Source organism: Oncorhynchus nerka, linkage group LG23, assembly GCF_034236695.1.
Source record: "Oncorhynchus nerka isolate Pitt River linkage group LG23, Oner_Uvic_2.0, whole genome shotgun sequence".
NCBI classification, from domain to species: Eukaryota; Metazoa; Chordata; class Actinopteri; order Salmoniformes; family Salmonidae; genus Oncorhynchus; species Oncorhynchus nerka.
The window spans coordinates 41,444,033-41,457,751 of record NC_088418.1 but is presented as its reverse complement, the minus strand read 5'-3'; the positions used below and the strand labels follow the sequence as shown (position 1 = coordinate 41,457,751).

The following is a 13,719-nucleotide window of genomic DNA, read 5'->3' as shown; positions in this document are numbered from 1 at the left end:
GGAATCTCTGACCCTGGTAATTTGACTGTGAAACTAATGGGTACACTAACAATGGCTGGCAATCCATTATTTGACCGGGAACTGTAATTTTAGGATTTATATTTATTTGGTTGGTTGCAGCTGTCAATTTGTCTTTCACAAATGTCAAAATGCTATCGCGTGAAAAACGTTTGCTTTCCAAAAGTCTACTGCTGAAAAGAGAAGATTAATCTGTCTGTTTTATTGGCACGAGCGCATCAAATTAAATCAAATTGATTTATATAGCCCTTCTTACATCAGCTGATATATCAAAGTGCTGTACAGAAACCCAGCCTAAAACCCCAAACAGCAAGCAATGCAGGTGTAGAAGCATGGTGGCTAGGAAAAACTCCATAGAAAGGACAAAACCTAGGAAGAAACCTAGAGAGGAACCAGGCTATGAGGGATGGCCAGTCCTCTTCTGGCTGTGCCGGGTGGAGATCATAACAGAACATGGCCAAGATGTTTAAATGTTCATAAATGACCAGCATGGTCAAATAATAGTAGCTATCAACGGTGATGAGCCAAAACTTTGTCTTCAACATTGGGTGAGGCAGTGCCACTGGAAAGTTTATTTAGTAGCCTGCTATAGCCTATTTTTTTTTTCAAATTTTGGACAATCTGTGTCTTGAACTGGGCCATTATTTATGTTCAAGACCAGGTCGTTTTTATTGCTCAGTTTGGCACTGTCAGAGTAGCCACTCATTTTGGTCATTTGTGTGGTATTAAAAAATATAATGCAAATGTATTATCATGTAAATTATATAGAATTGCAATAAATGCGTTTGTAAAAGGCCAATGTTTTTCCAGACTCTGCCCCCCCCCCAAAAAAAATCCCCATGTGCAAATGTGATTATAGATGCATGCAATGTTTTATTGTAAAGGGGAATTTTGTGTCTTTGTTTTTGTTAGTTTTTTTAAAAGCGATGTTGAGATTCTGTATGAAAAGCGCTATATAAAATAAATATATTATAATTGCTATTAGTATAGGACAACCACGCTCTCACCAAGCTGTGAGAAACATGGTTTCTCAGAACATTATGAGCTAGCTGGGGTCAATTTATGGCATGATCACAATAATCGGTAGCATGTGTTTTGCTTTAATGTGTATATATAGCTACCTATGTCTATTTCTAATGTGAAAAAAACTCAAACCTATCCAATCATTTTAACTGCTAATGTCATCGCAATTAGAAGGTTTACATGGGTATTGACATGAAATGTACCTCTAGCGCCGCCTCTTTCCTGGTTTTATCGTATCAAACAACACAATATAACACGGAAGTCCCACCCACACTGGAGAGCGATACAAACAAACATGGCGGAACCCGCTTTGGAATCGTGGATTAGGATGGATTTTCCAACATTATTGAATGAAATTCTCGCTGAGAAGTTCCGTGAAAAACATTTACTTGTTTTACAATCACTGACAAATGCGTTACGAATTCAGGATTACAGGTGCGCAAATGGAAGTGTTATGTAGCTAAATGTGGCTAACTAACTAGCTATCAAAAGTCCTCAGCTAAACAGTCCGAGGCAAGCTCAGGAGTAGCAGCTAGCCATCGTGTTACCCATGTCCTAATTTTGTCTGTATAAATGAATCTTTGCTCGTTTTCTGTATTATCCATTATTCTCAAGTCTTCTGTGTTCATTTTTCACTTGACAATTTTAAAAGCTACACCCAAGTCAACGCGTGTGTGTGTGGTGCGCTCACAGAGACCGCAGTGAGGATGAAGCCTTCAGGAGCCTAATGAAGATCCTGTCAAAGCTATCAGAGGAGATCCAGGCTGCAGGTGGAGAGGTTGAAGAGCTGATCCTGCAGTTGACTGCAGCATGCTTCAGAGCCCAGAGGAATGGCTGTGTACAGTGTGCACGCAACCAGTCCCTATTGAGGTGGGCTACAGTCCTTATTGTCCTTGACACACACAAAGCATGCACACAAATGTTTTACATTGGGCCTACATTTAGTTAATTTACCAGACACTCTAATCCAATCTCACGCACAGGAAGAGTTAATACCATTCCCAAGCACATCCACATCCGTAGTTTTGTTTTCACAGGAATTTACACTTCAAAATCCTGGGGGGGTGTTCTATCTAACAGTTTCCCTGTTATGAAGTGTTCCCCCCTCTGTCCGGTTGTGTGTGTGGTTTGGTTAAAACATAAGCAAAACTACCTTGTTATCCAGGTCACTTGGTGCTATTGACCTGTCAATCAGAATCCTAGACATGCTTCAGAGACTGAAGTCTGAGAACACTGACTACGTCTTTGAAGGTGATTGTTTTATTGTCCCTCCTATGGCTGAAGAGGATAAGTGTAATCTGATATTTGCAGTTCTGCTTACTTGTAAAACAATTGTAGCATATTGTATAGTAACTGTTCAAATTTGATAGGATAAAAAAAAAAAAATCTTAACATCTCTCTTAATGGTCTTATACATGTCTGACTGTTGATCTAGCACTTCGATGTGGGGTACAGTTCATTGGAAACCTTGCTGTTGATAACCAGTTCTGCAAAGATGACATTTGGACGCTCATCTTTCCAGATCTTCTCTTGTAAGTACTTGGGCCCTACATCACTTTCACCTCTCAAGGCCTCGACCTTATATGCAAATCATGAATGGGAAATTAATGTGAAAGAATTAAGCTTGAGCCTTACATGGTTTTCACAATTCACGTTAGGACTTCATCTTTATTGACCCTTTAGGCCTACAAACAGCAATCAAAGGGTTTTTATGCATGAAAGCATAGTGTCAGCGAATCGTACCGGACTGGATCGAAGTTACTGATGTGTTGACTGTTTTTATTTGTTTTTACAAACAATTGTATTCCTTCATTATCTTCCCCTAACCCTGCCACCCTTCCCCTAATTGGAGTACACTAATGGACAACAATACTTAGGCTTCCAGCTTATACATACTACATACAATTTACAAACACAAAGTATTTTGCAATAGTTATCTTTTTGTTTGTTTTTAATCCTGTCCTTCAACTACCCTCAACCCATCCCATCTATCTCAGAAATCAAACTGGATGATCTTCAATGTTGGCTGTGTTTGCAGGGCCCTTCTGGGTGTGGATGATGAGTGGGCATTGGCCTATTCCTTCATGGTGCTCCACACCTGTCTGTGTTGTCTGTGTTTGCAGGGATCTTATATGTGTGAGTGATAAGTTAACTCTGTGTTGTCTTTGATCACAGGGCCCTGCTGTGTGTGGATGACGAAAGGGCAGTGGGCTACTCCTCCATGGTGCTCCACACCTGTCTAGATGAACACAAGGTGGAGCGACTGGCTCATCCAGGGAACATCCACCTGGCCCTGAAGGTCATGGAGCTGTGTAGGACTCAGTCAGAACTGGACTGGACGTAGGTACCCTCTGAGGGGTGTGGGAGATGGGGTTTGCTGTGTGTGTTAGATGTACACACAGTATATAAACATCTATGGTACCTATTTTTGACAGGGTTTTGATTGCTACCCAGCACTTCCTCAAGTCCTCAGTGCTCGTTAAGAACATGTATGCAGGGATGAGCCATCAGGAGAGGTAACTCCATCTAGTTCATCCAATTAAAGAATCTAACTACTCTCACAAATACTTAGAAACTAGTATATCTACACCCACAGTGAGCAATTCTTTCTCCTTTTGATGGTCCCAAATGTGTGATTGACATGAGTTTTCTCCTTACATTGATCTTCTAGAAAAGCTAGACTGTACAGTCGTGGCCAAAAGTTTTGAGAATGACACAAATATTCATTTTCACAAAGTCTGCTGCCTCAATTTGTATGATGGCAATTTGCATATACTCCAGAATGTTATGAAGAGTGATCAGATGAATTGCAATTAATTGCAAAGTCCCTCTTTGCCATGCAAATGAATTGAATCCCCCAAAAACATTTCCACTGCATTTCAGCCCTGTCACAAAAGGACCAGCTGACATGTCAGGGATTCTCTCATTAACACAGGTGTGAGTGTTGACGAGGACAAGGCTGGAGATCACTCTCTCATGCTGATTGAGTTCGAATAACAGACTGGAAGCTTCAAAAGGAGGGTGGTGCTTGGAATCATTGTTCTTCTTCTGAACCACGGTTACCTGCAAGGAAACACATGCCGTCATCATTGCTTTGCACAGAAAGTGCTTCACAAGCAAGGATATTGCTGCCAGTAAGATTGCACCTAAATCAACCATTTATTGGATCATCAAGAACTTCAAGGAGAGCGGTTCAATTGTTGTGAAGAAGGCTTCAGGAAGAAAGTCCAGGAAGCGCCAGGACCGTCTCCTAAAGTTGATTCGGCTGCAGGATTGGGACACCACCAGTACAGGGCTTTCTCAGGAATGTCAGGAGGCAGGTGTGAGTGCGTCTGTCCGCACAGTGAGGCGAAGACTTTTGTAGGATGGCCTGGTGTCAAGAAGGGCAGCAAAGAAGCCACTTCTCTCCAGGAAAAACATCAGGGACAGACTGATATTCTGCAAAAGGTATAAAGATTGGATTGCTGAGGACGAGTCATTTTCTCTGATGAATCCCCTTTCCGATTGTTTGGGGCATCCGGAAAAAAGCTTGTCCGGAGAAGACAAGGTGAGCGCTACCGTCAGTCCTGTGTCATGCTAACAGTAAAGCATCCTGAAACCATTCATGTATGGGGTTGCTTCTCAGCCAAGGAAGTGGGCTCACTCACAATTTTGTCTAAGAACAATGCCTTTTCCAGCATGCTGGAGCACCTTGCCATAAGGCAAAAGTGATAATTAAGTTGCTTTGGGAGCAAAACATAGATATTTTGGGTCCATGGCCAGGAAACTCCCCAGACCTTAATCCCATTGAGAATTTGTGGTAAATCCTCAAGAAGCGGGTGGACAAACAAAAACCCACAAATTCTGACAAACTCCAAGCAATGATTATGCAAGAATGGGCTGCCATCAGTTAAGATGTGGCCCAGAAGTTAATTGACAGCATGCCAGGGTGGATTGCAGAGGTCTTGAAAAAGAAGGGTCAACACTGCAAATATTGACTCTTTGTGTCAACTTCATGTAATTGTCAAGAAAAGCCTTTGACACTTATGAAATGCTTGTAATTATACTTCAGTATTCCATAGTAACATCTGACAAAAATATCTAAAGACACCGAAGATGCGGACTTTGTGAAAATTCATGTGTGTCATTCTCTAACATTTTGGGTACGACTGTACATACCTCCAATTAATTACATAAATATTGATGGAGCTGCAGGGTGACGTTGCTGGAGCTCATCTCTGCTCAGTTGGGAGAGGAGGACTCTGAGGATTGTGGGATCCCCCCCACCGTCGCTACCTTCCTGGCATCCTGCTTCCAGGAGCGCTGTGGGGCCGTGCTCACACTCGCCTCCGAATCAGACAATGAGGTATCAATGATCCTGATTGGTTGTATAAATGACCTGTTCCATAGCCTGGGTACCTGACTGTTTCTGTGACATTTTAGATTGCCTTTTTTTTATTGGTTGATTGATTTGTGTTGTATTTTGTAGGAGGCCCTGACTGTGATCAGCCTGTTAGATGTTCTCTGTGAGATGACCTCTGATCACAAACAGTTCATGTTCCTGCAGAACCATCCTGACCTCCTCAAGTCTACCGTTGGTAAATAAATAAGTACACCAAGATCTATTGAACTGGAAGTTTACAAAACCTTTTACCTATGATGCTTAGTCTTTTGACATTAGAGCCCCGATGCCAAGTGCTGTTATCTTTTTTTTTTGTAAAAACCACCAGCATGTCACACTGTCTCAAATGTCCATGTCAAAGAAGGTGGCCCACAGTTTAGTTTACACTATCACTACCAATCCAGTGACATAATATGGTTTTACTGTGTTGGAACAGAACTATGACACTTAAAGTACAGGCAGGTTCATGCCTTTCTGTTGAGAGAGACGCTGTTACATTGAAACAGCAGTCACATCTTAATAATTGAATCTATCATCAGCGGGACTGAGAGGGGAATACCTCTCACCTCTTCTGTAGAACAGATTTCTCTGTCCAATTGATCATTTTGCCTTTATGTTCTCTGTTGCTTTTTTTCTGTTCACTGATTGTTATTTAGTCTTTTCCTGGGCCCTGGACGCTTTGTCTGACTTCTGATGTAAAAAGGGCTTTATAAGTAAATGTGACTGATTAATTGATATTCTGGTACTGTATCCCTTTGTGTGTTCTCCTGTTCATCTCTCTTTCTCCTCTTACAGATCTCCTGCAGCAGGTCCATGCTCTGGGGAAGACCAGTAAGAATGTATTCACTGCAGCTCAGAACTTCTCCTTGGCTCAGGGAGGAGACTGCTCCTCCTCTCCCTCTGTCAGCTTCAAGGCACATCTCATCCGTCTCATTGGAAACCTCTGTCACGGAAACACTGCCAACCAGAACAAGGTATGGATGGATGGATGTATGAAAGAATGAAAAAACAAACAAATGAATTTACTGTGTTGATCCCCAATGATGGAAATATGTTTTGCCACCAGCAGCAGACATCAGACAAACAATGCCGACACACAGGCATACAGCTGGTGTAGATCGTCGACAAAACACTGATAATAAACTGATAAATGATAAATACTGTTCGCTGCTCAGGCCCCCCAATGGTGGAACAAACTCCCTCACGACGCCAGGACAGCGGAGTCAATCACCACCTTCCGGAGACACCTGAAACCCCACCTCTTTAAGGAATACCTAGGATAGGATAAAGTAATCCTTCTCACCCCCCCCCCCCCCCCTTAAAAGATTTAGATGCACTATTGTAAAGTGGCTGTTCCACTGGATGTCATAAGGTGAATGCACCAATTTGTAAGTCGCTCTGGATAAGAGCGTCTGCTAAATGACTTAAATGTAAATGTAAAACATGGGTGTGGGGGTCGAAGATTAAATGACTGACTTTCTTGTGATGCAACACCATTGATAAACTACATTTCATCCTAGGCTTTGAAGTTTACTCACCCTCCACAGGTTTTGTCTGTGAGCGTGTCCTTTCAGAGTAGGATTTGCAAACTCCTTTTGAACCCTTAAATAAGCCCTTAGGGTCCTTTCTCAGTGTCTAAGAGAGGAGTTTAATCCTTGGAAAGGACAGATCAAGGGTCAAAAAGCATGTGTAAAAGGTCAGGCAAGGAGACATGTAAAATGACACTTCCTATTATAATCAATTCTGGTCGAAAGTAGTTCACTAAAGGGAATACGATGTCATTTGAGACACACTTTGAGTTGAATAGCACATACAGTGATCTCCTCATGCTGTCTCTGCTTCCTGGGTCACACCGGAGAGAGAATATGTGCTTTTTGAGTCCATCGTGGCACTGAGCCATATTGGCTTCCTCATGGTGGTATTATTATTAAATTCATGGAGGAAAGAGAAACATTTCCTTACTCATTATCTGTTCCATCCCAGCTATCGGCAGCTATCACTGACTGATATAAACACATTTAATAGAAAATAAGAGGAATGTGGGGGGAAACTGGCATGTGTCCACTTGCATTGGCTTAAAAACCTTGCTCCCACTTTACAAGGCCCTTGAGAATCATAGTAGTAAACCTTCGCCGGCTCCCAGCTGGTTAATAATCATTTAATATGATACTGTTTGATTAAGTCTTTTTTTACATATAGGCTTAAGTTTAGATTTTTAGTTGATGAAAAGTGCACACTTACAGTAACTAACTCAGCATTTTCTCTCTTGCTATGGCCATTCATGACTCTACCAATGAATTTGTAGAGTAACCGCATGTATGTAAATTAACCTATGTAATTAGATGGGTGACAGAGACCAGTGCAACACGTTGTGACAGCTTTAGACCAGCCCACAGCCACACATGGCTATTTTCCATGGTAGTAGGGATTTCCTAAGGATAGGGACCTCAATGTTGGCTGATCGGGACATAGGTGTTGGTTAGTTATTGAGATTGTCCTATATAAATCAAGGAAAACAATACTTTAAACAGCTTCTTCTTGCATAAGGAACATCGTCATCTCAGCATTGTTTTAAATTGGCCCTGTCCATAGACTCAAGCCAAAACAGAATAATTAGTGAGACTAGTGTTTTTTTTTACTGTGTTTGGATGAGAAAGTAGTTTTTTGCATTGTAAATGTGTTTGTTTTGATTATATATTTTTTTGTGTTCTTCCAGGTTCGGAAACTGGATGGTCTTCCTCTCATTATGGACAACTGCAGTATTGACAGCAACAATCCCTGTATCCTTTTGATTCGTCTAGAATCTAATGTCCCTTTGGTGAATAAATGATACTAGTCGTGTAACTATCATGTTATAAGCCACTGTGGATGGATGTTAACCTAATGATCTTGGTATCATCCTTTTTGTCTTCCTGAAAGTAATTGTGGTGGCTGACGCGTACGTTTATCTACCATGTTTATAGTCATAAGTCAATGTTGGTGATTGACAGATGTATTACTGTATACACTCCCTACGTATTTATTTGGACACACAGTGACGCTAAAATGTGAACATTTGTCTTTATTCTCCATCATTTAGAATTTGACATAAAACATGTAATTAGGCGACAGTACAGAATCTTCTCTTTTATTTGAGGGTGTTGCACTTAATGCATCTAGTCTGGTTTAGTATTTGGTCCCCTATTCCTAGCATGCGATGACTAATGGCTCTTTAAACTTGTTGGATGCACAGGGGTTAAAGTTCTCCATTGCTGTGATGGGATTTCTGTCATTGATTCTGAAGAGGTTGTTTTTGAGATAAGTGTAGATCCTACTTATAGCTGCTGGCAAAGGAATTCAAATCCTGTACTCTATCACTTTCTAGTGCTACTATTTTTGCCATGTAATTTTGTAAAACAAAATCAGACAACCCCATAGTAGAATAGTTTTCCTATTTACCTAATCGGCTTATGTGTTCTATGCCAGATAAATATTCATCTCGGAGGTGCGTTCAAGTTGTGAGAGCCATAGGGAGGGAAACATGTATTCAATGCACAACAAATCTTTAATGCAATGGCCTTTGTTAAGAAAGAGGGGATCCCGGCTTTTCATTGCTACCACTTTTATTTCTCTACTCATTGAAAAATGATGACACCTGGAGTTTTGGGCACAACAGAGCTCTTAAAGGGGCAATGGCTACTTAAAAGTGCACTGACATACTTTGTAATAGAAACCACATATTGATTTATTTTTTGAGTGACTAAAAATGAATAATTATGAATAATAATTTAATAATCAGGATGGTGTGTCCAGTGGGGGAAATGCAGATGGACAAACCATGCTTCTATGTTTTTATAGCCACGATGCTGCATCAGTTGTGCTACAGGTGATAATGCTTATTGCTAATAGTACATCTGATATACAGTGCCTTCAGAAAGTATTCAGACCCCTTGACTTTTTTCACATTTTGTTAGGTTTTATAGCCTTATTCTAAAATTGATTAAATATATATTTTTATACATTTACATAAGTATTCAGACCCTTTACTCAGTACTTTGTTGAAGCACCTTTGGCAGCGATTACAGCCTCAAGTCTTCTTGTGTATGATACTACAAGCTTGGCACACCTGTATTGGGGAGTTTCTCCCATTCTTATCTGCAGATCCTCTCAAGCTCTGTCAGGTTGGATGGGGAGCATTGCTGCACAGCTATTTTCAGGTCTCTGTTCTATCAGGTTTAAGTCCGGGATCTGGCTGGGCCGCCCTTCGGGACATTCAGAGACCTCTTGCATTGTCTCGGCTGTGTGCTTGGGGTTGTTGTTCTGTTGGAAAGCGAACCTTCGCCCTAGTCTGAGGTTCTGAGAGGTCTGGTGAAGGTTTTTATCAAGTATCTCTCTGTACTTTGCTCTGTTCATCTTTCCCTCGATCCTGACTAATCTCCTTGTCCCTGCTGCTGAAAAACATCCCCACAGCATGATGCTGCCACCACCATACTTCATTGTAGGGATGGTGCCAGGGATGGGATGGTGTATTCTGACATGCACTGTCAACTTTGGGACCTTTATATAGACAGGTTAAACAATTTTTTACCAATCTGTTATTAGGCTAATTTCTGGAGATGAAAATTATATTTTAGATGGTGTCAGCATTGAATTTTCTTTTCATTTTGGAGTAGAAGAAAATCCCAGAACTGAGCTTCAGTCCACATGAATATCATTCTACATTAATGTGGATGCTGCCTTGATCATGGATAGTTCAGAATAAATTGTGAATAATGATGAGTAAGAGAAAGTTACAAAGGAACAAAGATTCACCCCCCCCCAAATGCTAACTTCCCCTGTTATTAGTAATTGTGGGAGGTTAGCGTGTTTTGGGGGCATGACCTTTGTACATCTGTAAGTTTCTCACACATTATTCACGATTAATTAATGATAATCTGTAATCATGGTAGCATTCACATTAATGTAGAAGTGTTCAGAAACATATTATATTCTTATTCACAATAGAAGTGGCTCCAAAATGACAGAATACATTATTTATCATTAATTTATTTTCAAAACAAACTGCAAATGCATCCAACAAGTTTGAAGAGTCACAAGCTTGATGTAGTCATTGGGTGCTCGGAATATGGGACCAATTACTACATTTTATGTACTATGTGAATCCAAATACTTACGACACGGTCAAACGGGGGGACAAGATGCATAAAGTGCATTCATTTCTAAACGTTAAACAGATATGTATGAAAATACCCTCAAATAAAAGGTTACAGTCTGTACTTTCGCCTCATAAAACATTTTTTTTTTAATCTCAAATCCAAAATGCTGCAGTACAGGGCCAAATTAAACGGTTTAGCTTCACTGTCCAAATAAATGTAGGGGAGTGTATGTCTACATACAAGTCACTGGTGAATTATTATACAGTATGCGTCGTGTATCCATCATGTTTATACTGTTGGTGGATGTTGGTACTGACAGAACAGCGGCTTAGTTTGTGTCCGCCTCCGTCCACCCCCCGGGGACTAGCTGCCGGTCAGGGCACGGTGCCAGCTTGTCTTTTTCACCAGCTATTCATCTGAGCCCCACTCTCCCCCTGACCCCCTCAGGAAGGAAGTTGTCATCGACTGTTACTGTTGAGCTCCATCTGCTCTTCTCAGGTGGGCCATAGCCAGACCCACTGGGCAAAAACTGTCTGAAGCAATGTTGTTTCCATGTCAATTCAACAAAAAAATGATATGTGGTAAAGTTGAATCAATGTGAAAAACTGATTCGATTTGAAAAGTCAACATAAATCCAATGACATTAAATGTTTTGTTGATTTCAAGTAAAATTCACTTAAGTTGACATCTGAACCTAATGTAAACCAAAGCTAGATGTTGAAATGACGTCTGTGCCCAGTGGGAAGCTGTGCGGGCTTTGCCGGTTTGAGATTATTCTATTGGTCCATTCAGCCAGGCAAGCTCAATCAAGCACAGATAAAGCATTTGAAATGATTTAGAATGCTATTTGAGCCCAGGTCTCAGCCACAGCTACATGGCCTGGTCACAGATGCTGACTGGGCCTAAGTGGAGAGGAAGGACGGGAGGCTGGGTCGCTTCCTTGTCATTCAAAATGGACACAGTACTCACTCACTGTACTGATAGTTTCCTGTACAGTGGGATGGTGGTAGCTAATTTAGAGTGGGGGTTAGTGTTACTTTACTTTGATTTGTGGTGGAAAGGGAGTATGTGTAAATGTGTAGGAGACCAACCAATGTGGGTAGTTTTGTGTAGAAAAAAGCTTTTGAGGGCCGTGTTTGTCTAGCTCTTGTTCCTCTCCCATAGTAAAAACTTTAACTCTCACTCTCTTTGTGCCACGAATGTATTTGTAATGCTATCCTTAACTGTTGTTTCTCCACCAGTCATCAGTCAATGGGCCATCTTTGCCACTCGGAATATTCTAGAACACAACCTGGAGAATCAGGAGCTGGTGGCAGCTCTAGAACGTCGCGGGGTGGCCGATGACTCTGCCTTGAGGGCCATGGGCTTTAGAGTAGAGGAGAGAGATGGTAACGTGCTGCTCAAACCTTGTTCAAAGGACCCTTAAAGGTGCCCTAAACTCTAAGGACTATATTGTGCTGCACCATATAGTGCTGCATTACTTTTTAGTGCACTATTGTTTTGCTCTGGTAGTGCACTACTTTTTAGCTCTAGCTCTTTTTTTTCTTCTTTTGGTTAAACTGTGGGATGGCCTGGACCCAATGTTCTGCTGAGATTTGTTATGGTACAGAAAACACATAGGATGGGCCCTTATTTAAAAGTAGGTTTAATTTGGAGTGTAGAGTGGTGTTTTTTTAACACTTTTTGTGTTTCTTAAGTGAAGGGAAATTAAGTGTTTCTATGGGTCAAGTGAACTCCTGCTGGTATCGGTGATATAGTGTTGGGGTTTAATCATCCAACAAAGGGCTACTCTGTTTCCTGCCCTTTCACCCCTCTGAGGGAGACTCTTAACATCGGCAGGGGGTGGGCTCTAATCCCAAAACCAATCAATTTTGCGGAAATCAACAAAAAGCGAGAGAATGACCGAAACATTAAGGAACTGGATTGGAATGTCGATCTGACTTCAAGCTAGGTTCTGGAATTCTCACATTTTATGGAAACCTCAGGCATTTTGACTGGAGAATGTTTTTTTTCTCCGATTTTCACACAAATGATTTCAAACCAATTTAATGGTGCTAACCAAACTATACAGGGTGCCCCCTCCATTTCTAAGGATGTTGCTCATGGAATGCATTTTGATTGTCTCGCTACAAGCGTTGCACTATATCTGCTTTTACCACCCTGTTTTGGCTTTTGGTTAGAATAACAATGACACATAGGACCATTCCTGTCCTTCAGGTACCGCATGTGTCTTTACAACAACAAACCTTAGTTACATTTTAGATACATATTTGTTACATGTTCCAACCAACAACACCAGTCGTCAACTTCCTTACACATTTCAATAACCTAATCTATGTTATGTGGCAGCTTTGTTTACTGTGTGTGTGTGTGTGTGTGTGTACTAGTGTGGATGTTTAGCAGCCAGCTAGACAGAGGACAGACGGCCTGAGTGTGATTAGAACAGTGTGTAGACAGTGAGCCGTTGTGTAAGTGGTAGTATATGTGTTTGTAGACAGAGAACAGGTAGTGTGAGTGGCAGTGCGTGTGAATCAGACCAGAAGTATTGGCTTGCAGAACGACCCCCCCCCCCCCTCCCCACTGAATAAGCTGACCGGTCCTGACACCTCAACAATGCATTGCTTTAGTCACCCGGCCCACTCGCCGCTCCGCCCTATTTACTCGGTCTCTTATTTTTTAATGACAAAATGTATTGAAACAATCGGGTTGACTTTTCCCAATCCGCTGGGTATAGTGAGGGGAGCTTACGAGGTTCCGGTCCCCAGCATTTCAGACGCCTAACAAAACACAGCCTTTACTTCTGCTCCAGCGGCTGCCTGCAATGCTTTTCAAACACAGGGAAACACAGAGAGAGCGTCAGGCTGGCTGAATGAGGTGGCAGTCACAGCCGCCCATTCAACAACTTCTGGGTCAGGAGTAAACAGCTGTCCAACCGCAGTCAGGACTGAGCGGTGTCATCAAGATCAGCCGGTTCACAACTCAAACCTTAACTCTGTACTCCTGTGCCTTCTGTACTGGTATTCTTCACAAATTATATCCGTACTACTCAAGCTCTATATATTGGATGATTGTGACTTTAACTGCTGAATAAAACTTTTGTGTGACAAATGTTCTGGGGTTGTTTTTTTTCAGAGAGAATGGGTCAGTCTTTTGTAAATTGAA

At 41.5% G+C, this 13,719-nt stretch overlaps 1 protein-coding gene across 1 annotated transcript; it reads left to right on the top strand.

Moving 5' to 3' along the window:
- The first annotated feature begins 1,302 nt into the window (after positions 1–1,302).
- On the top strand, positions 1,303–13,665 carry atxn10 (ataxin 10). Its single transcript, XM_029629987.2, has 11 exons — positions 1,303–1,476; positions 1,735–1,911; positions 2,207–2,292; positions 2,477–2,573; positions 3,217–3,381; positions 3,477–3,557; positions 5,236–5,386; positions 5,510–5,618; positions 6,218–6,396; positions 8,139–8,202; positions 11,799–13,665. The coding sequence occupies exons 1-11, from the start codon at positions 1,337–1,339 to the stop codon at positions 11,981–11,983; spliced, it is 1,434 nt and encodes a 477-aa protein (XP_029485847.1). The 5' UTR covers positions 1,303–1,336; the 3' UTR covers positions 11,984–13,665.
- Positions 13,666–13,719: the final 54 nt, after the last annotated feature.

Bases quoted from the DNA above. Each gene is read 5' to 3' on its own strand.
- atxn10 (XM_029629987.2), top strand. From the start codon at position 1,337: ATGGCGGAACCCGCTTTGGAATCGTGGATTAGGATGGATTTTCCAACA. The intron at 1,477-1,734 runs GTGCGCAAATGG...GTGCGCTCACAG, and splicing joins TTACGAATTCAGGATTACAG to AGACCGCAGTGAGGATGAAG. The intron at 1,912-2,206 runs GTGGGCTACAGT...CTTGTTATCCAG, and splicing joins CGCAACCAGTCCCTATTGAG to GTCACTTGGTGCTATTGACC.